The sequence below is a fragment of the Rhinolophus ferrumequinum genome, chromosome 25, assembly GCF_004115265.2.
Source record: "Rhinolophus ferrumequinum isolate MPI-CBG mRhiFer1 chromosome 25, mRhiFer1_v1.p, whole genome shotgun sequence".
Classification (NCBI taxonomy): Eukaryota; Metazoa; Chordata; class Mammalia; order Chiroptera; family Rhinolophidae; genus Rhinolophus; species Rhinolophus ferrumequinum.
Genome location: NC_046308.1, coordinates 16,174,742 through 16,198,011, shown reverse-complemented (window position 1 = coordinate 16,198,011; position 23,270 = coordinate 16,174,742). Strand labels below are relative to the sequence as shown.

The following is a 23,270-nucleotide window of genomic DNA, read 5'->3' as shown; positions in this document are numbered from 1 at the left end:
CTCCCCACAACGAAGATTAAGGTGCAAGGTAATTAAACATAGTTTTACAAATGGGTTCAGCACTTTCATTGGGTTAGGTATATGCGAAGAGAGATGTGGATAAGATTAGTTGAGATTTTTGAAGAGTTCATTATCTAGTGGGAGGCAGGCATGTAAACTGGTAACGCATGTGTTTTCAGCACATGAGTTACATATACCAGAGGGATAAGATGTGATGGGGGCATAGAGTGCATTCACAACTGGCATAGGGAAGATCTCACAGAAAAAGGATGAATAGAAGGTCACCAGATGAATTATAGGAGCAACAATGGCAAGTTTTATTGGATGCTTGCTATAGGCTACACATATCTACACACATTGATTATTCTTAACAATCTTGCAAGGGACTATGACCCTCAATTTTACAGGTAAGGCCAAAATAGATTCACAGAACTAAAGCATATAGCTCACGGTCCATGCTGCTAAAATCAGCCAGTTGGGGAATTCAATCTAGTCCTCTCTAGAAGGATGCTTTCACCCAGAAGCCACCAGGAGGGCATGGGTGGTTGGGATGAACTGTGGTCTTCTCTTGGCGTGCTGAACTTGAGATACCTGGCATTTATCACTGGGCGAGACAACGTCTCCCCTCCCAGAGTCCAAACTACCTTGATTTCTGGGCTTGTATCAGCTCTCCATTTGGCTATGGCTATGCGATACCTACAGCCTTATGCCTAGCATCTAAAACAAGCCTGGACTTGGCAGTCACACAGTCCTGGGTTTGAATCCTGACTCCATCACCTATATACCTGGAGCAAGTGCCTGTACCTTTCTCAGACACCACCTCCTCATCTGTACTGTCTAGTTAGTGATATCACCTGATAGGTTTGGGTGAGGATCAAATGGGTGGATATACGAAAAGTACTTGGACAGTCCTCTGGCACATAGTAGGCGCACACCAATGGCAAATAGCAGTGTTATATTTTGTGATTCTCTCATAACAAGGTCAGGAGGAGAGAAACATATGGGGGTGTTCGGCGGCCTTCAGCTTTCAGTGCCAGTACCTACCTCCCTGAAATTCGAACGGGGTCCACTTATCCATGGATTTTTTCAATAAATATGGGCAGTATGTAACGTATTTTCTCTTCCTTAAGATTTTTCCTAATATTTCTTTTCTCTAGCTTACTTATTAATGTATAAAACGTGTTAATCAACTGTTTATGTTATCGGTAAAGCTTCCAGTCAACAGCAGATTATTTGTAAAGTTTGGGGTGGGGGCGTCAAAAGTTATAAGTTATACTCATACGTGGATGTTTTTATGTATAACTTTTTGTGGGGGGGTCGGTGTCCCTAACCCACATGTAGTTCAAGGGTCAACTGTAAATTTTGTCATGTGGGTCCACTGACCTCCAGTCTCATCATCCTTTTACCCGCCCCTAAAAGCAGCCCTGTTCCCTCTCCACACCCCCACCTTCACCACCACCAAGGGCTGCTTCTGAGGACACTTGGTAACCAGAGGACACAACTACTGCAAATCCAGTAAAGCAGTGTTTACCCAGGGCTGTGCGCTGCTGCCTGTACTCAGCCGCAGGGCCTGGCTGTCGTCAGAGAGGATTCCTTTGGTGTCATCACCACCTCTAGTGGGCAGAGTGAACACGGCGGCTCGCAGGCCTTTTGTTTCAGCTCTGAGCCCACGAAGTCCAGGGAAGTTCAAGGAGAATGGACCAGTCTGATTATCTTTCTCACGTGTGAGCATGTGTGCCAGTCTACCTTCCCCTCCCACTCATTTCTGTTCCCCTCTCTCCGCTGGTGGTGATACCTTCTGAAAGTGAAGCCTTCTTCCGGATCTTCACAAGCCCGTGTAGAAATCTTCCTCCAGCTGCTGGTCCCTGTCACATCCCTGCAGCGCCAGCTCAAATGCTACCTGCACAGGGGAAAGCCGTCCCTAAATACTTCTAGCCAGGTCAAACATATCACCTGTGGGATCTCATAGCACTCTGATACCCCCCTCCCAAGCACATATCACACAGCATGGACGCGGGTGGTTTTACCGGCTGCTGTCTTTCACTGTGCTGCCACTACGGTGTGGGGACGTCATCATATTACTCTGTGTCTCCAGCACCCAACACGCAGCCTGCTGCATGCATAGAAAGTGCTCAGTAAATGTTTAATACATGTATGAATGAGTAGATGGCTTTTTCCAGAAGACTCTCTGTGTATCTCTTCTTTCCACCATTAACCTGCCATCCTACATCTCTGGTACCATGAACTCTGCTTCCTGATGGTAGATTGAGGTTCAAAGAAATACAGTAGGGACTTTGGAAAGGAAGGAACTCTGTATCAAGTGAGGACACATTCTCACTTGCCACAGCCAGCATATAGATAACTAGAGCTACTCATTTATCCCGCCTCTATTCCTTCTACTTTGGCGTAAATTATCGGATATTTACAGCAACATCTGCTTCACACCACCTGACGTCAGGAATGTGCTTTCGTGGCACCTACGAATAGGGGCAATTTGATCTTTGGAAAGGCTGCAAAGAAAGGGAGTAAACATACTTGAGCACCTACTATGTGCTAGGCACGTTACAAGTGTTATATCAATGCAATCTTCTTTCCAGGCTGGACCATCAAATCACCCCCGCCCCCTTCCACAGATGGTTCAGAGAAGGATAAGCCTGCTGACGGTCACACATTCAGAAACCAGGAAGCTGCACCTGGACTGAGATCTTCTGCTTCCCAAAACCACATTATTTCTTTACCAGGACTCTCTAGATCTAATTCCAGTGCCCAGCTAGCCAACTCCTCAGAAAAGCCTTGCATGGCCTCTTTGGTATTTTGCAATTTGGCTCCATGAAGGAAATCATGAACGGGTATAAAAAGGGCAGGTGGACTCTGTATTCCAAGTGGCCTTTCTTGGAGCATTCTCCTCCTCTTTCCGCTTTTCCCTCTTCTTTTTCACTGCACATATCAAGTGTCATCAATACTTTCTCTCTGAGACATAGGCATCAATGGTGGTAAGCAGAAAAGGAAAGGTAGATGGTGACGGCGGGCCATCTCCAAGCTGATGAGAAATCAGTTCTGCTGACCTTTGGTATTGCACACACCTGGTGGTTCCAGAGTTCAGAATTCGCCTCTTTTGCCTTCCATCACCAACTATATAGCATTGAGCGCCTCTAGTGGAGGTCTGCACCACAGCGTGCTGCAAAATTTGTGGACCAAATATGAGGACCCGTAAACAGAGCCCTTTTGAATAGCTTTTGGAAATAGCAGGAATGAACGTGTGAGCACACCCAGAAAACAAGCCACTTTGATCAAGAAACATCCTTTTACCTTGGAAGACAGAGGAAAGAATGCAATGTTATTTTCCTAATGTCTCCCTGAGCCCTGGAAACACAAGAAGAATCCTTCAAGCTTGGATTAGGCGGCCCCTGGCAGGGGCGGCCAAAACCCCATGGAAAAGAACGTGGATCCAAAATGAAAATGGTCTTTAAGTGAATCTAACAACAACGCACGTTAGAGACTAGGAGGAAGCAGCAAATTTGAGTCATATTGAGCACTATTGAATTTGCTTTATTAATTCAAGAGAAAGAGAAAAGAAATTACACTCAGCCTCTGCAGTCTTAGCGCGTAGTTACAATTATTCCCATGTGCATATCTTAGACAATAAGAAGCCTCTTCAAAAACAAGTTACACTTTATACTTATTCATGCCTTACAGCAAAATGGCCCAGAGAGTCACGTGACCTGCATAAGAATGTAGCAACAAGTCCCTTTCAAGTATTTACAAACAGAAGGACTCGCTTACAACATAGAACTAGAGGAACGGTTCTCCATCTGACGATTAGTGGAAGTTGGGCTCCACGTTAAAAATAGAATTTACTGTGGAAGGTCAATTGTTTCCAAATGCACCATCAGAATTGGCAAAGCTCATTGGCTACCCTGACTCCCTCCCGATGACTCAGAGAGGCTCAGAGTCAGAACAGCACAGTTGTTAATGAGCCTTCTGAAGTAATACATTGGTTGACTTAATTTGGCAGTGACCTGAAATAAATTAAAAATATACGCTGGCTAGCCATAGTGTGGAGCCGTTGGCAAAATAATATAAAATGTCTTAAAAATTAAAACATACACACATTTTGTTTGAAGCCAGTGAACGAAGGAGGATATGAAATCCTTGTCGTGGATGACAGTTTAATATGTGCCATTAAGACACTTTTCCCGGAGGGTGACTTATTGGAGAGGGTGGTCATCAAAGGCTAGCATCTCTTTAGAAAAGTCAGCAAGCCACTGGCTAGCTTTACGTTCTTTTTGTGTGTGTTAGTCACAACACAGATTTGAAAAGGCGGGTGAGAGAGGAAGATCTGGACTCTGCCTCAAGGCCACCAAGCCATCGTTGGAAAAGACAGCTAATTAAGAAAGGGTATGCTGTGGTGGAAACGATTTATTTAAATCAGTTTCTCTTCCCCATCTTTCCCAGAGAAACTGTCAGACCTGGTGTAAATTGTGAATAATATTGCCTCATACGTGGGGGATTCTTTAATGACATTCTTTGTTAACAAAAGGTGACGAATTATTTCCTTCTCTCTGCATTCCAGGCTCCACGTTTAAATAGAAAGGGGTGGGGGATTAAATGCCTGATTTATGCTGTGGAGGGCACTCCAGGCCACGGGGAACAGTTGAAGGGAAAAGGACCCAGGGCTAGGCCCCTGGGAGCTGAGAGCTGTCCGCGGCCTTTTAGTGCTGAAAGCAGGTGTCTGCGCACCAGGGGTCCGGAAATCCCGGGGAAAAGGGGCACTGTTCCCTAACTCCGGTCAAGACAGTTCAAACGAGAGACAGAGCTCCAGATGGACAGAGTGTGCACTCTCCGACTGTTTTCAGCCTGGGAAGTCCCTGCCACTGCCTGCTTTTTCCCACGTGAGGAAACCGGTTTTCTGGAAAAGGGCAGTTGGACTTTCAGAAGGCGAGTCGGGTGGTCTAACAGCGCTCCTCTCCACTCTGGGGTCTCCTAGTGGCTGAACAAACCCTCGAAGCTCATGGGCTTTAGCTTTGGGTGAGTTAGGTGATGTACTCCTTTCTCCACCTCAAACCCCTCCCCAACTTTTCCTGGGGACCTCAGAGGGGTGGAAAAGAGGGTGTGGCTCCAGGTCTGGGAAGGAGGAGCCGCCATTCTCCTCTAAACTTGGATCCCCTTCCCAACTGGCAAGCACGTGGGAGATTGAAAGTAACCCCCACCCAATTCATAATAGTGTTAAAAGACACTAGGTTGTCAGGGAGAGAAAGAATGGGTTCGCTCAGGTTCCTGACCGTGACCTACCGTCTCCTGTTCCCCACCCACTCCCCCCAACCCTGCCAAGTTCTGAGAACCCTGAGACCCCTCAGCTGGCCTCCAGGCGAAAGCCACACCCAAGTTCGGCTTCAGACACTTGGTTGGGATGTGTTCTGAAACCCGGTCCCCTGAGGCAGCCTGAACTAAAAGGCGCAAGGTGTCCTAGGGTGGGAGGAGCGGCATTAGGAACGCCCCAGCCCCCACCCTAACGCACCGTTTGAGTCTAGTCTCAGTTTGCAGGGCGGGTCAGCTGTCCCCCCTGTCTTCCTCTCCCCGAAAGGGTGACAATTATCTGGCACCCAGCCCGAGTGCTGTTGCAGAGAGCTCTGGGAGTCTGGGGTTTGGAGGCTACCCCACGCCAAGGAGATTCTCTGGGGCTGCAAAGGGGAGTCAGCCCCACAGCGGGAAAGACCGAAAGGGAGCCCGCAACCGAAGCGGGGAAGCGCCGGAGTCCATCAGACACATCCCCGCCTCCACACTCCCATCGGCCCGGGCCAAGGGGACGCAGTTCTTAGCCCCGAATTTGGGCAGCCGCCCCCCGTCCCTGTCCGGGCAGGCGGTACGTGAATGGCCCGGGTCAGCCGCCAGCCCCAGCCGCCCCGCGCTCGCTGCAACTTTGCCCCCTCCCCGCCCCGCCTCTCCAGGCGCTTACCTCCCGCCAGAGCGGCCGCCGGGGGTCCGAGGAGCAGAGCAAAGAGCAGCGAGATTCCGCCGAGTCCGCGGCGGGCGGCCGGGCCACGGGCATCGTGGATGCTGCTGGAGCCGCGGAGCCGCGGGTTGCCTGCCGGGCGGGCGGACAGCACGGGAGCGGGGCAAGGAGAGAGGGAGGGAGGCAGCGAGCGAGGCAGGGAAGGCGGGAGCGAGGGAGGGGCTGCGGACCGGGCAGCAGCCGGAGCCCCCGGGCGGACGCGCGCTCAGCCCCGCGATCTCTCTGGCCGAGCTGTGCTGGGCGCGGGCGGGCGAGTGAGGAGGAGCCGGCAAGCGAGCGAGCGAGCGTAGAGCGAGCGGGAGGAGGGAGGGGGCTGGGGCCGAGTCTGTGCCGAGCGAGTGCAGGGGAGGGAGGGGGCGGCGGGCAGCGAGCGAGAGGGCTGCTGCGCCCCGGGTGCTTGCCTCCTCCTCTGGCCGCCGGCCCGTCGGCCCTGCAAGTTTAACGTCAATTCCCGCTGCGTCCTGGGGCCGAGCGTTGCCTCTTGGCGGATGCTCACCGCAGCCCTGCGCTGGCGAGGTGAGCCTGGAGAGAGTCCTGACCATTTCCAGACGGTGAGATGGAGGCCTCAACATCTAGCTCATCCTCTAGCCTGTGAGCAGCCTAACGCTTATCATCGCCCCGCTTTCCAGATGGATCCAAGTCCAGGTCTCTCAGCTGTGTTTCAATCCTCCAGACCCTTTGGGCCCTAACCAGCCCTCTTCCCTGCCAGCCCTCCCGTGTTTCCAAAGTGAGTCCCTATAACCTAGAAAGTCTCAAATTCTATGGATCCCATGAGAGATGTCGGTCTCCCTGGAATAATACAAATGGCCACAAAATTCTGCATCCACGACCTGAGGGCTCTCGATCCCTCTGAAGCCCAACCAGAGACTGTCAGTTAAAATGTCTCCATGTTCTAATGCGAGCTTCGTCTTTCACATGCGCGTTGTTCAACAGGCACCAGAGCCAGCCAAGACTTTCTCTCAGCTAAGCTAGCCCCTTATCCCTTCTGCACCCCCCTTCCCTCATCTGAGCTGCAGTTCAAGGCCCACCCTCCTCTGCTCTGTGTGCCCAGCCCTGATTCTCAGCAACTTGCCTTTTCTCCACAAATGGAGGTGGGGGGCCGGGGGGGGGGCGGCCAGGAGATAGGCAGATGCTTGGGGACAGGCATTGGCGGAGGACTAGATGGGGACCGCTTGGAGACTGACAATGTGGATTACCTTTGCAAACCCAGCCAGCTCCCCGGGCTTCTCCCCTCCGTCAGAAGCCCTTCCTCTCCCTACCCCCACTCCACCTTGCCTGAGCAAGCAGAGAGAGCAGATGGAGAGAAGGTTGCAGGCAGCAGCGAAAGGAATATGTCTTTAGCAGAGTGGTGGAGCTGGGAGTCCCTATAAAGAATGGGTGGGGGAGCTGAGTACTGGGTGGGGGAGGACAGACAGACGGGGAGAGGGAGCACTCTGGCCCAGGGGATCAAAAGACCCCACCCCCACTCAAAGCTCCCCATTCATTCGCTCACTCATTCAATGCTCTTTTACAGGGTACTCACTACAGGTCCAGACTTGTGTTAGTTTCTGGGGGACAGAGAACCCCCAGTAAAACCCGCTCTTGGGCTGCAAGAAGTTTCCATTCCTGGCAGTACAGTCAGTTGGTTTTTATAAAGAGGGGGGCTGAGGCAAGGAAGGGGTGCATGAGAGCTGATTTCTCCTTTGGGGAAGGTGAAGCCACCCCTTGCTTTGCTGTGTTAGGCTGGGAGCTCTGTACAGAGTGGGCTTGCCTGCCTTGCTCATCACCAAACACCCAGGGCTGCGCCTGGCTAGCGTGCTGTAGGCCCACAATCACACTTGTTGAACGGAAACATAAATAAGCAAGGAAGATGGAAGAAAAGGGAAGGGAGAAAATGAGTGAGAGAAAAAACATTCACTGTCCACACGTGGCCAGCTCCACACTGGAGGCAAGGAAACCACTGTTCACATGCAACTACTGCTGGCCAGGTGCACCCACAGGGTACCGCACAGTTCGTGGCTGCTCATTTCAATTTCATAATGATCCTGACAGTAAAGTGTGCTTGTTTCCATGTAAGCCCTAGAGAAGGTCCCAACCTGGCTGAGGTCACTTGACCCGGAAGTGGTAGGCAAAGTCGATTCAATGCCAAGTCTGAGTCCAGAGTTAGAACCCATTCCACCTCAACACACTGCTTCCCAGAAATTTGATGGCTGCCCCTCGTCTATAATTCAGTGGGTGGCCCTTGGCACGTCAACACCTCTTTGTTAGCAGTAAGCTATCAAGACTGAAAGTCCATCGTCAGAATCACTCCTTCAGGTAAAGGTATTGAGCCTCGAGAAGACCATTGCTTGTCTGCAGGTAGCATACGTGGAAGAAGTGTCACCATAAACCATCAGCCCAATGGATACACAGGCAAGGATTTACTCATTCCTTTTGCCAGCTGAAACAAGGCACAGGGAAAAGTCCTGAGAGAATGGGACACACACCTGGCAATCTGCAATCGTGGTGGTGGGAAGGTAAGGGGATCCTCTAGGGGCAATATTAATACTTCTTTTTTTTTTTTTTTTGCAAGAATAATAGGAATAAAATTCTTCAAAGGACCGGAGCAGCCCATAGATAAAAAAAATCTTTCCCCATCACAACTTTGATACCCATATTACAGATGAGGAAACTGAGGTTCAGGGAGGCAAAGGGACTTGCTCAATATCATATACTTGGTCTACCTTTTGTCCAGGCTTGTTCTCTCTCTATTACCACAGGGCACCTCTGGCCTGGATTCTGGTGTCCGCGTGGTCTTCCTGCTACCCAGAGCTGCCTGGGGAGAAAATACCACCTTCTCTGCAGAGAAGATGATGTGTGCCCACAACTCTGTCTACTTTATGTGTTGCCACTTGATCAATCAGCTCAGTTAAAATCGGTCTAGTGGAGACAAAGTGTTATATCCTGACCTCACCTTTCTCTGTTGAGTAAGAAGGGCAAGTTATTTAACCTTTCTGAGCCTTGTTTTCCTCTTCTGAAGGGTAGAGACAAAAATAACACTTATCATGTGGGGTGATTGACACAAATGGATAATTCCCCTGTGACATGTGGGGTTACAATAGCCCTTATTTCATCGGGCTATAGAGAGAATCCCAGGAGCTGGTGAGCTACCACATTTAGCCCAGTTCAGACTGTAAGGAAACACTTCATTTCATTCTCAGAAGTTTGGTGTTATAAGAGAGAGAACACTGGGATAAGGATCCTGTCCTCTGCTGACCTGCTGTCACCGGGCTCTCTAGGACTCTGTTTCCCCATCCATCTATCCATCCATCCATCCATCCATCCATCCATCCATCCATCCACTCACCCACCCACACACTCATCCCTCTATCCCATCTAGCTACAAATATTGTTCAAGTATCTACTGCTTATCAAGTGGTTACTAGGTACCGCACTCTGTGCTAGGCGCTGTGGATATAGCAGACTATCTCTTGCTCTCTAGAGATGACAGTCTCATGAAGTCTGGCAACGTGAATGCCCAAACCTTTTTCTAAGATTAATGTTCTGTGGCAAAGGAAGCAGTATAGCAGAGTGATTAAAAGCAGACTTTGAAACCTGACAGGCCTGAATTGGAATTGTTTCTCTCCTACTAACAGCTGTGTGACCTTGAACAACTGACTTAACCTCTCTGAAACCGTTTCAATGAAAGGCTGTCATTTAGATTAAATGAGACAATTATAAAGCATTTAGGATAGTGCTTGTCGCATATAATAAACTCTCCATCCATCTGTTCATTCATCCATCCAAGCAGCCATCCATCCATCCTTTCAACACATATTCTTTGAGCACTTACAATGTGCCAGGCCCTGTTCTAGGCACTGGGGATATACAGATGAACAAGACAAAGTCCCTGCTCGTTGGAGCTTACCTTGCACAAGTGAGAGACAGACAGTACATCTTTTAATGAATAAGAATTTCAAAGGGCTCTAGGTTCTAGGAGGAAAATAACACAGGATGTGTTGAGAGTAAAGGAGGCAAGTTTTTTTTTTTGTTTTTTTTTGAGTGATTGGGGATGGCCTCCCAGACGAGAAGACATTTAGGCAGAGAAGTGAATGGTGAGAAGGAGGTAACCAGGTGAAAAATGGGGAAAGAGCACATTCTAGGAAGAAGACACAGCACTTGTAAGGCTCTGGGGCTGAGACAGGGTTGTGGCAATAAATGGTAGCCATTGCCACCATGTTTCTGTGATGTCATTTCTGCCTACACAGATCATAACTAACCAGGGCTCCTACTGGGAGCTCACCAGGAAGTCTGCCTTCAGTAATTACTCTATCAACATACAACGGTAGAGGTTTCCATTCTTATTCCCACTCCTGCCCCACCCAAAGCCAGCACCACACTTCTCCCCCAGGGACATCTGGTGTTGGGAAGGTCTTTGTCACGGGGGAAAGAAAAGGAGAGGGAAACCATCTTTTGCATTGGGATAAAAATGAAATAAAAAGGAGACACCTTGACAGAGAGGGAGAGAGTTATAAAAACAAAACAAAAAATGTCCCAGCAATAGCGTAGCCCACGAGAAATCCACCCTGGGTCTTTGAAGAGGAGGCAGAACATTCAACCAGCGTCTCACCATGTGTTTTCCACCTGGTCTTCATAACTTGAAGACGAACCTGTGTAGCCCCATGTAAGGAGCCCAAGGCCATCCCGTCACTCTGGCCAGATGCTAACGAGGGAATGATCAACTGTGACACAGCCACCCCATCCTGTATGTTCACATTACCTGGAAAGAAGCAATTATGCCTCTTTGGTTTCCTTGGAAATGCTCGTTCTCTCTATACCACCTGCCCTGGCTCTTGAGAAATGGCCGTGCACAGCAGAGATTGACAGGGAGACAATGCTTTTATTTTCAAATTGAAAGTTTACAGAATACAAAGTGAGCCTGCATGACGGATTTGCATTCTGCAGAGGCTTGTCTGGCCAGATGAGAGGGAGAGCCAAAGCCCTGTCAGAAACGCGAAGGAGGCTGAAAGAGAGGCACAAACACATAGGATCTGACGGGACCTCACCGTCAAGTGACTGCAAACCCAGGTGGGAGATTTTCCTGGGTTTATGTTTTCAGGCCTCAAAGAGGACAAAAAAAAAAAAAAATCAATTAAAGATACTGTGTGTATTTATATATTCCGTTGGCATTATAAATGGTGACACCCACATTTTTTCAGACCACAAAAAACAGTCTATGTCTGCAAAGAACACACCTATAGGCTCTTCTACGACTTGCGTGTTTGGTGACTTCATTCCTGAGTGTCCATGTCCTTTGGAACCAGTAGGTTTTCTGGAGTCAGTCATGCCTGAGTATGAGTCCGAGCTCCCTCCTACATGTGCCACCTTTAAACCTCAGTTTTCTTGTCTGTACAAAATGAGAGATATTAGTAACTACTCTCTAGGGTTCTTGGAATGGTAAGAGAAGAAATGCACGTTTAGTACTGAACTAAATTCCCATTCTATAGTAGGTGCTCAATAAAAGGGAGTGATTTTCCTGTATTCTACAGATTGTAAGGGAAAATCACAGCCCAAAGGCCATAAGAAGCTCTTCTCTAGTAGGGCTTACTAAATGTATTTATGTATGTCTAGACCCAGAAGAAAGTCTGGCTGGGGTTAAGGGTACAGAATAAGTAAAACTCCCAAGCCCATCAGGGATTGGGCCAATCTAACCCATTTTTCATGTGACTCGCCTCACTTGAAATTAACCGAGGCAGCGTTGTCTTGTTCAATTGCAGAAACATCCAGTACCCTTCTCCCTCCTCTCCAACCTCATCAATCTCTTCAACACGGAATACTGAAAAGGCCAGGCTGTGTTGCGTCCCTGCTGACTGATATCCTGTCCCGTCTCCCAGCTCCCCAGCCAGAGCCCAGCCATTGTCCCCAGGAGGACAGAGGAGGACGTGGAGAAGAGGACATTAATGTCTAAGGTCCCTCTGAGGCTCAGGGGGTCTGTGTTTTCCCACTACCCCCACACTGTTTCCCAGGAGGAAGCCCCAGCCGGTATCAGCAGGAATGGAGGCCAACGCGTTTCCCCTTGGAGATCACGGATGGGCTTGTGTTCAGGAGCCCAGGGACAGGGGGTAGAAGTCACAGAGCCCAGAGGCTTCCCCACTAACTCCTGTGTAATGTCCCTTGCCCTCTCTGATTTTTAATCCACCCATATGAAAAAGGAACATCGTTAGAAAAACCATAATAGAATTAGATCTCTTAAAGCCCTCCCGCTTCTGAAATCCCATCATTCCATAGTGTCAGCTTCCACACCCAAGAGAGGATGGGTTCTACAGCTATCCTGGTGAGAAGAAAAGCTGGTATTTTAAAGCAGCTGCTTAAGAGTTTACCGTTTGATGTCTCCTTTAATCCTCACAACCACCCTTGGAGGCTGTATTGTTGTCATCCGCACTCCTACCCTGGCCTATAGGGCCCTCCAAATCCAGCCCCTCCTTCCTCTCTGATCTTATGTTGTGCTTCCTTTTATGAAGCTCCAGCTGCAAGCATTCCCAGCTCAGGCCTGCCTCTCAAGCCTTGGCTCTTACTGTCCCCCTGCATGAAAGGTCTTTCCTTCTGATAGATACACAGCTGGCTGTTTGTCATCTTTTGTGGTCAGCTAGAAGGGCACCTCTCAGAGAGAACGCCCTAAGGTTTAAATCCGTCCTAGCAAGTATCACTATCTAAAATTATCTTTTTTCTAAATTTACTTATGTGTTTGCAGGTGTACAGTATTATTTGTGTTTTCCCACTAGATTCTAAGTTCATGAATGCAAGGGTCTTTTTTAGCACAAAGGAGGTTTTCGATGAAGTCTTATTTAATATTGAAAGAAAGAAAGAAAGAATGAATGAATCCCTACTTTACAGATGTGTTAAACAGAGGGGTGATGACATTTGCCAACAGTCACCAGTCAGTAGGTGTGACAGAACTGGGACTCAAACCCAGGGCCGTCTGACCTCCAGCTCAAGTTTCCAACCATTGGAACACACTGCCTTCCAGATTGGGCACAGGTGACGGCTTCCTAGCAGTGAGATGCTAAACCAGCGGGAGTTCCCAGCCAGAGACATGATCTAAGTGCCAATGTCTGAATGTCTGTGAGCATTTGAAGTCATTTCGAGAAAAGGCGACGTTCGTGGCACCATTAAAGCCTGCTGTTTTCCATCTCATCACTGCCATCCCCACCTATTAAAATAATGGTATGGAAAATAAACAGCCTTTATGGACAATTTTATACAATGTGTGCATTGTTTGTTTCTCTTACTGTTACCATGGCAGTGATATTCTCCTGTTAACTTCAGGTTTCTAGATGATGGAAGGGAATGGAATAAAATTGCTGGAGGGAAAATTGCCAAACAAAGGTTTTTCCTTTTCTGGATGCCCCCCCTAACACCCCAGCACTCAACAGCAGGCACGTCACCCTGAATTCTTATGCACAGGAAAAGGCTGCCTCTTAATCTAAAGCCTCCGGGGGCTCCCCAGTGCCTCTAACCGGCAGGCCAGGGGTCTCAGCATGACTGTAAGATCTTTACTATCTGACTTCCTCTCTTTTTCCTGTCCTTTTGCCATACAGTCCTTCCCACCCTTGATGTCTCACACCTCCAGACCTTTGCTCATGCTGTTCTGGCCACCTGGGCTATCCTTCTTCCTTCCCTGTCTCTGCCAGCCCACCGGCTATTCATTTTTTCAACATGACGTTTAGGTGTGACTCTGCCACGCCCTTCCTTCCCCACCCATCCCCCCACCAGTGTGATATTCCTTTCCTCCCTGCTCCCATGGGCTCCTCGAGCATAGCATTTATCCATGCTATGGTCACCCATGCTTTATTCAGTGGCTAACAAGTGTGCCAGGAACACAGCGAATGCTCAATAAATGCTTGTCGAGCCAAACTAGAAAAAATATCAGATGGTCTGGGAGGCTGCCTAAAGCATGAGAAACCTGATTGTATCTCATTCTTTGGGAATAAATGTGTGTGTGTGTGTGTGTGTGTGTGTGTGTGAGATCAAAGCCCTGGGCCAAAGCAGTGCTTTCCAACATTGGCTGCACCTTAGAATCACCAAGAGCTTCTAGAAATTTCAATACCCAGGCTGCACCCCACGTTCGTTACATCAGATGCTCTCTCTGGGAGTGAGCGCAGACATCTGTATTCTTTCAAGTTTCTCGGGTAACCCAAGGGTAGAGCCGAGGGTGGAGAGCCGCTGGGCTCAAGGTCTCCATTCAGGGTCCTGACCATGGCTCCGTGTGAATGTGTGAGACCAGGGTCTCCTGGGGGCTGTGCCCAGGGATCCAGAGCCAGGACTGCACCATGAGCTCGTAACTCGGTGCTTTCTGTGCATCGCATCATAGCCCCCACTTTGGGAAGTGGGCATCGTGAAACTGAGACTCAGAGAGTGGTGACGTTGCCCATGTTCACGTGTCCAGGCAATGGCAGGGACAGGCTTGGAGCCCAGGTCCACGTCTGTCTAGAGCCTATGTCCTTGAGCATTTCTCGAATGTCGGTGGGGAGGTACAACCGTGGAGGTGTGAGAAGTTCCCTGTCCACCTGGGAGAAAACCCGCTGCAGGAGAATTCCATCTGCCTCACTTGAGTTGGAGTTATTCATGTCCCCCCCCCCGCCCCCATTCTGTGTCCTATTTTCTGTTCTCCTTCTCTCTCCCCACTCTGTCTGTCTGTCTTTCTCTCTCGTCATCTTTCTGTTTCTCTCTGTGTCTGTGTCTCTGTCTCCCTTCTCTCTCCCTCTCTCTCTGTGTCTCTCTCACCCTCTCTTCCTTTTCCACTTTCCCTCTTGAAGCAGAACCAGACAGCAGCTGAGATGGCCTAAGGCCCCCAGTTAGAGTAGCCTGAGGGAGTGGGGGTCTGGTGACTACAAAACACCCTGTGAGGTCACAGCCTCAGCCCTTTCCAGGGCCTGACGGAGAAGGGGCTTTGCCTGGGGTCTCGGGGATGCCAGCAGCCCCAGGGTGACAGTTCAGTGCAGAAGGGTGAGTGCTGGCACTCCCCACAAACTCAAGGCTGACTTGGCATTCTAGGGGCTCCTTCACACTTGTTTTCCTGCTGATGTTTATTGTGTACTTTTTAAGTATCAGGTTCTGTCCCCACAACATCGCTATACACCCAGTCACCTGCAAAATGGAATTTGAGACAAGAGAACACATACCTCTATTTTCTAAGTTTTGCTGAAATCTCAGTGAGGTCTTCCCTGACCAAGGGTTTAAAATGACAACCTCTCTTGACTCTGCCCTCTTTATACCATGGGCTCCATGTCTTCCTATTTTGTTATATTTCTCCCCATAACCCTTCTGGGTGCCTCACTACTCTATATTTTTATTATTTGTGTTATTTATGTCTGCGTCCTCCAACTAGAATGTCAGTCTCACAAAGGCGGAGATTTGGGTCTGTTTCGTTCACTCCTGTATCCCCAGCATCTAGAATTTGCCCATAATTGGCACTCCTAGTACATCTGTTGAATGAATCAATGACTCCACATTTTCCTTAACCTCTGAGGCATGTTTCTTTTTAGCCCATCAATCCTAAACTTCATTGCAAACTTAGAATAATAGGGCGATAGAGTCCAGCACGGCACCCAGAAAACGATAGGGGAATTGTCAATATTGGATGGAATTCACGACCATATATTACTTAGCACGCTTTGATGAAAAGGAGCTGATGCTGGCTAAATTCAACTGGAAAAATTTGGGGGCCGGAGGTTCATTGGAAGGATAGGAGTATTTCACAGACCAAAGAAGAATTGGAAAAGCAGGCATGAGGAACGCACCACAACAGCTTTAGGGATCTAGGAAGCAGAGATCCTCCCAGTTCCTTAAAGAGGCTGCACTTGGTGTGAATCACTACCCAGGTTGGGTCACGTGTTCATCTCTTGGGCAGAGAAGGGTAGAGTCTTTTGGTTGACAAGCCCACAAGGCTTGCATCCGATGAGTGGTTCTCAAAACAAAACTAAGGTGCTGATACAAAATAAAGTTGGGTGTGGATTCTGGTCAGGGGAAAACAACAGATGCCCATGGTATTTGACATAAGCAATTCCATTGGGCACCCCAATATGTGACTGCAATTGAACCATGCAAATACCCTGATGTTTTTGGGTTTTCCAGGTTTCTTCCCTCCAGCCTTCTGAGCCATCTGAACAGTGATGGACAAACGGCAATTTGCATAAAGGGGCATGAGCATCACGGCAAATCTCCGGACTCAGAAGTCCTAGTTTCCTGCCAGTCTACCCAAAATCTATTTTGGAAGAAGACCCATCCGTCTGAGAATGGCTAATAGCCAATAAGCCAGTAGTGCATTCAGAGCAAGTGACACAAACAAAAAAGTGGACTTGATTGCAGAGACCAATCACTGTATTAATCAGTATAGGTTAGGTTATGCTGCTGTAACAAAGAAACTTTAAAACTTCAGTGGCTTAATGCAACAACCATTTATTTTTCATTCACAAAAGTCTCGTAGGGATTCAGCTAATTTCCAGGACAGCTATCTTCCTGCAGTGACAAGATGATTTAGGTCCCTTCAATTGTGTAGTTTTACTATCTCTCCATGTGGTTTCCTGGCAAAGAGAAGTGATGTATTTCTGTTCACAGTCTATTGGTCAGAAAGAGTCACATGGCTTCATTCTAACTGCTAGGGAGGCTAAGAAATGCAAGGGAGCACATAAGCTATTTGATGAGCTCTACTCTTTCTTCCACACAGACAGATGACAGAAACACTTTCCAGCAATTAAGGCATGACAGTGGAACGTGGCCTTGTAGGAGGAAGCACAAAAAAAGACTTTGTGAAGGCTGGCGATTAGAAACCTGGAGAGTTCTTATTTTATATTCTATCCATGACGGAGATATACCACCACCAAAGCAGTCTGTGGAGAGGACAAGACTAAATACTGGAGATGGAGAATCAACATTGCTCAAATGACCAGCTCCATGCCAGGCATGCTCCACATCCCTCATCACGTCCCCAACGTCCCCTTGAAAACTGTGCTCATTTTACAAATGAGAAAACAAACTGAGAAGAATATAAAGACTTGTCTGAGGTTGCATTCCTTACGAGTGGCGCAGGTTGGAGGGCTACCTGAATCCAAAGTATGGTGTTTCCATTATACCACGAAACTCACCAGAGCCATGGAAATAATAATGATGGGGTTAATGGTGATTAAGATGGTGGTGGTGGTGGTGGTGGTGACGACGAGGGTGCTAGCTAATTATTATGGTAGTACTTTACGTTGAAAAATTTGTAATCTCATTCATCCTCTCAATCACCCTATGAGATAGGCTCTGCCATTATCCCCATTTCACAGACGAGGAAACTGAGGCCCAGAAAGACAAAACAAAACTTGTTCAAGATCACTCAGCTAGGAAATAGCAGAGTTCTGTGAACTCAGGCTTGCCTCATTTCAAAGCCACTCCGCCAGAAAGGAAAGAGAACAATTCAATTCAATTGGCTGTTTTGCCTACGCACCTCCAACGATCAAGTTGGATTAATTGTTTACTCACCACCTCTTGCTTCAGCGTTTCTTAGATGTCTTCATGACTTGCATCTTTTTTCAAAACAGTTCTTAAAAAGGAATGAGGACAGAGTGTCCCACCCGACCTAAGGTCCAGAAAAGAAACAGAAATGCCCTGATTATGTTCCCTGTAAAAATAGACATCCCCACCTTGCTGTCCTTAACAAAAGACAGGTGCTAATTAGAATTTTCACTACTATTTACAGGCTCAGTTTTAATTATACAAGATGTATCTGAAGTGACTGTAGCCCTCTGATTAATAGGGGAGGAAAATCAATAAGCATACCAAAAAATTTGGATGTGTTATACGGCTAATTCCAATTTTATGTTATACTCATGTTTTAATGTGGGTTTTAATTACCATAATTAAGCTGCCTGTGACAGCGCTGGCCAGGACAGAAGCTATTCCAAGATAACTTGTCAGAGGCTTTCCCCAGATTTGGGGTGCATTTTGCCATTTGGCTGGTTTGGGGTGTCATGGGGATGGGAACACTATGTGTGTGTGTCGGAGGTGATAATTTCTGGAACCCTGACTCTGCCCAAGAAAGCCTTGGTTCTGAGGTTAAGACTGGGCCAGGTGCCGTGCCTGTGTCATTTATCAAATATTTATTGAGCACTTACTATGTGCCAGGTCCTGTGATGAGCACTGGGAATATGGGTGAGAGTTTCCATTCCACTGGAGTGAGTCAGCCATTAAATAATTAATTACGTAAGTGGGAACTACCAGGTGATAGGAGATGAGAGCTATTCTGGTTTTATGTACATGTAACATAAAGTCTGGGAGGCTTCCTGAAGAGGCACATTCTTAGCTGAGACATGAAGAATCTCAGGAATTAAGTAGGCAGGAGCTCATTCACAGGGGATCATTCCTGGCTAAGGAAATAGCATTTGTAGAGACCAGGAGCTGAAAGGAGGCTGATGTGGAGTGTTATGAAAAAAAGAGTGAGCCGTGCAGGGGGACACTGGGGCCTGAGCAGGGGCCAGACCACGTGGGGTCTCGGAGACCCCTTCATGAGTACTCAGCGTGTGGCCCCTTCAGTCTCCATGCCTGGAGAATCCTTCCTTCTTCCCTTCCTTTCTCCCTTTCTTTGTTTCCATCCCATTCTCTTTCTGTTTGTCCCTCGTTTGCCTCACATCCTTAGGAAAAGCATTTATTGAACACTGACTATGTAGCAGGACATAGACTTCTAGCTCTCGACTCTATTTGATGATCATTCATTCGTTCATTCCCTCTTTCCAAAAGCATTATTGTACCAGAAATTTAAGTACTAGATTTGCAAGGGCCTACCTTGAACGCTATCCATTTATTGAATGCTATTCACTCAGCAACCTTACTAGGTTTTAAGGATATAGCACTTTAGCCCTCTAGCTTGATATATTAAATATTTAGTCATTCACCCATCCTAGCATGGGGTCTCTCAGGAGTGGGCACTGAGGCAAGAACTTGAATGGAAGCAGTTGTTTTGGGAAGTGATCCTAGGACATTATTCATGAAGTGGAGAAGTGAGAGAGAGAAGGGAAAGGAACACCCTCTCCCCCCCCAAAAAAGGGTGTGTTATCAAGCAAATGACCACTGTGGGCAACGGGGGTTCTATCTTATTGGGGACCTGAGAGGGGAGGGAACCCACATCTCAGAGTTATCCTCCTGAGGGTTGAAGAATTTGCGGCTTTCATACACCAGCTTCAATCAGTCCTTGTTTCCAGGACTGCTGGGGGTCATGAGCGAATTCCCCAGGACTTCTGGCCTGCTCTGCTTGCAGGAAGTAGAGAAAGCCCTCCAGCAAAGAGGTACAGATGCTAACAAATGGGGGCCAGCACCAAGAAATGTTAAGGGCTGAAGGGATATGGAAAAGGGGAGGCTACCAAGTGCATCTACCCTAATAGCATTTAAAATACCTACTATGCACCAGGCATCTGAATTTCATTGACGGACACAGATTTGCGCAACAAATATTTATTGTCTACCACTATCTGTCATGCACATAAGATCCCATTTCGCTCTCCTTATATTATCCACCCAGGGTATTCTCCTCAATCATAACTCTAGTCATTCATCAAACCGGTACTGTGTTTCTGATTTGTGCTGGGCACGGAAGATTTCAGCCTTAATCTCAGGCTCTAGGAAGCAAGACAGATCCCTGTAGGACTGCAACAAGAAGCTGGAAGGATCCAAGTCTTCCCTCTGCAGACTGGAGGCCCAGCCAGGGCTGGAGTGGCCGTCTGAGTCTGAGCTATTACGTGCAAGCCCGCTGTGGTCACTCTGGCTTCCGTCCATGGCCTGTGGGAGGCCACACAACAGCTAAGCAAATAGCCAGGTGACAGTGAGTCTCCTCCCAGGAGCCTGGTGTAACTCCTGCAGGTGTAGGTGAGGACCACCACCCTGGCAGCTGGGATGAACTCCTTCCGCCAGAGAAAGAACAAAGAGGAATTTGGAAATTAGCTCCACAGGATGTTTAACCACAGATCTGTGGTTCAACCTTTAATATTTCCATGAGATCCATCTATGAAACTTGTTAAACTTGTAGACTCCCGGGCCCCACCCAGCAGGGAGTGGGGTTCAGAGGGCCTAGGGTGAGGCGCGGGCATCTGCGTTTAACTGGTGTATAGGTGTGTCATGCAGGGTCTCTGTCCTGCTCCCCGCATAAAAACGCAGGATATGGTGAGGCCAAAAAGGAACACCCACGGAGCCATGGGTTGGGGGGAGGGTTCATACCACTATAGTCTCGCTGGCGGCTGGTTGGAGACACAGGAAGCAGGCTGAGCAATCTGCCGTCCACTTCTCTGCCAACCAACCAACCCACCCCACTTGCTAGCTGCAATCCACGCTTGCTAGCTTAGCCATGGCAGTTATATCAGTGGCTAATGGCTCACTGGTGACAGCTGATGGCAAGCTAGTCACAGCTGATGGCCATCTACTCCCCGAGCCAGCACTTTTCCATGGGAGGTCAAGAGCCTGGAAACTGCTCTCTGGAACTCTGTCCCCACAAGGTGATTCTGAAATAAATGGTCTGCAAGGCACACTGAAAGAAACATGGCTTTCGCCTAAGAGCCATCTTTTACAAATGAGACAACCGAGGTCCAGGGAGAGAGCGAAGTTACAGTAACTCACAGGGTCAAACCCAAGCCCTGTACCTCGCAGGCCAGAGCTACCCTAATCGAAGAGATGACACGCCCGGAGCTCCCAGGTACTTGTGCATTTCAGGCACACTTCCTGTTATTGACAAGCACTAATTGTGGTAATGAACTAAGGAGACCTGAGTTCACCCAATAATTGTAGGTGAGACTAAAGAGTAAATATGACTGTCATTAATGTAAATCAACCTTTTCCACTATAGAGATCTACCGGAAGCTTTAAACATTGGCACAGCCTCACTCTGTCCTTTAAAGTTTTGTTGATTTATTCACTTAGTTTTCAGAAAAAAAATATTTCAGAATGCTTATAAAATCCATACGGTAAGAGAAACCTAAGGTATATCTAGCTCCCCAAATCAACTCAAATATGTAACTGTACCGGAGGTGCCAAAAAAATGTATACAAGAATACACTTTGGTCAACGTTGCTCAGGCAACGTTCGCCGTAACCAGAAGTGTCTGGACGCTGATGGGAACCACTTTGAGCACCTCCTGTAATTGCAGAAGTCAAACGTGACATGTATTCATCTTTTATTATCGGTATATATTGAGTATTACAATTTTAATACAGTTTTTCCTTTCTTAAAATGTATATACATTTTTTTTGGCACCCTCTGTATATTTAAATAAGATGGCATGAGTGCGGATTCAGGCATCTGCACATTAGATGGTTACCTGGACAGAGAAGGAAGGGGCAAGCAAGAGATGGCATGAGAAAAAACAATGCGGCAGGATGAACTAATACAGATGGTATAATGTTAATTGGATGCAGGATGCAAAATTCTTCATACACATTTACCGCGGAGGTATAAAAATAAAAGTGCATCTATGCAAGTCCTGAGGAGAACAAAACAAGAAGAAAAAAAGAATTTCTAGGTAATTAAGTTTTGTTTCTATAAGCATCATTTCTCCGTTCCCTCCCCCCCAAAAGTGAAAAAAAGGGAGGAGAAAGAAATATTACAATGTAATAGCAATAGATAGTGAAAAAACAGCTTATCTTCTGATAGGCATGCCAGAGGCAGAGATACTAAAACTTTCTTGGACATGAGACGTGTCCAGAGAGAGGGTTGTTAAGAGGCAGATTCTGAGGCCTCTTCCTCAGCAATGCTGATTCTCATGAGGTTCCCATGTCGTTCTGATACCCATTGGAATGAGGGCGTAGTTTGGTCTCAGATAGTAATGCCCACCCCGAGACCCTCTTCACCCCGCCCGGTTTGATCAGGCACGAAATCCCAGTTAGAATCTATTTCTTGAGACAAAGACCATGTTAAAATGCAATCTGCACCTAGGAGATGATCTATTGAAACGGATCGTCGTAAGACAGTGTGATAAAGTGAGCTGCACCTGAAACTGGTTGCGTGTACTAAGAAAAGCAAATATTTATTGACCCCTTGTTATGGGCCCAGTGCTAAGAATCTTACATACGCGCAACGACGCCAGGAGATAGCACTCTGGTGACTGCCATTTTCCAAGTAAAGAAACTGAGGCACAGAGAGGTTAACTAATCTGTCCAAGGTCACACAGCTGGTAAGTGTAAGAGCCAGGTTTTGAACCCACATTATCATATAATATACTTACATGCTACCTCTCACCAATAGAGACAAACGGAGGAGATAGCATCATGACTCAGGAGATCCAAAATGAGGGAAAAGACACACCAAGAGAAGGTAAGGTAGGGATCCAAACAAAGCCATATTTCCCAGGCCAAAATTCCTATGTGTGGTTTGAAAAAGAGCCCTTTTTTTCATCTTGCAAAGATATAATCATGTTTCCTATCTTTGAGGGATAGGATGTATTGAAACAAATAAAACTACATAACTTTATGGAAATGGAACTAGATCATTCAATCAGGATGGAGACACGGCGTCTGGGTGTGGAGGGTGCAAAGGTCTGGGATAGGTCTGTAAATATCTTAGAATATACCTTCAGAGTGTTTTATTTTAACTCTTTGCTATCAATCAGACTCCTGTAAGTCTGGTGCTATAAAGGAAACGTGCTGAAATAACACTAGATGACGAGAAGGCTCAAGACATCAGTTGTGTTCCCTTGTATGGATATATCACATGAGTCTTCCCACTCACCCATTGATAGGCATTTAGATTGTAGCCACTTTTTGCCTGCTACAAATAAAATGGCTACAAAGATTTGAGTACAAGTCATTGTGAGCATGTATGTTTTTATTTCTCTTAGGTAAATACCTAGGAGTGGAATGGCTGTATCATATGGTGGGTGTCTATTTAACTACAAGGAACTACTGAATGGTTTTCCAAAGTGGCTGTATGTACCATTTACATCTCTGCTAGTGGCGTAGAGTTCTAGTCATTTAACAGCCTTGTCAACACTTGGTGTGATCTGTTTTCTTTAATTTAAGCCATTCTCGTGGGTGTCTAGTGGTATCTCATGGTGGTTTCAATATTCATTGTCTTACTAACCAGCGATGTCGAGCATCTTCTCATGTGCTTTTTTGTCATCTATATATCTTCTTTGGTGAAGTATATGGTCAAATCTTTCCCTCTTTTAGGGGGGGAAATTTTTAATTTTTCAGTTGTAAGAGTTATTTATATGTAGAAAAAAAACATTGTTGGATACAGGTTCGATTAATATTTTCTCCCAATTTGTGATTTGCCTTTTCAT

General features: G+C 47.2%; 1 protein-coding gene across 1 annotated transcript in view; it reads right to left on the bottom strand.

The window, feature by feature from the left end:
* SEZ6L (seizure related 6 homolog like) overlaps positions 1-6,555 on the bottom strand; it is a 177,179-nt gene extending 170,624 nt beyond the window's left edge. Inside the window, exons 1-3 of the mRNA XM_033098415.1 lie at positions 6,184-6,555; positions 5,957-6,085; positions 5,293-5,466 (exon numbers count right to left, since the gene is read on the bottom strand). Of these exons, the coding sequence (XP_032954306.1) occupies positions 5,293-5,466; positions 5,957-6,085; positions 6,184-6,555 (675 nt within the window). The remainder of the gene's footprint in view (positions 1-5,292; positions 5,467-5,956; positions 6,086-6,183) is intronic.
* Between the last annotated feature and the right edge of the window lie 16,715 nt (positions 6,556-23,270).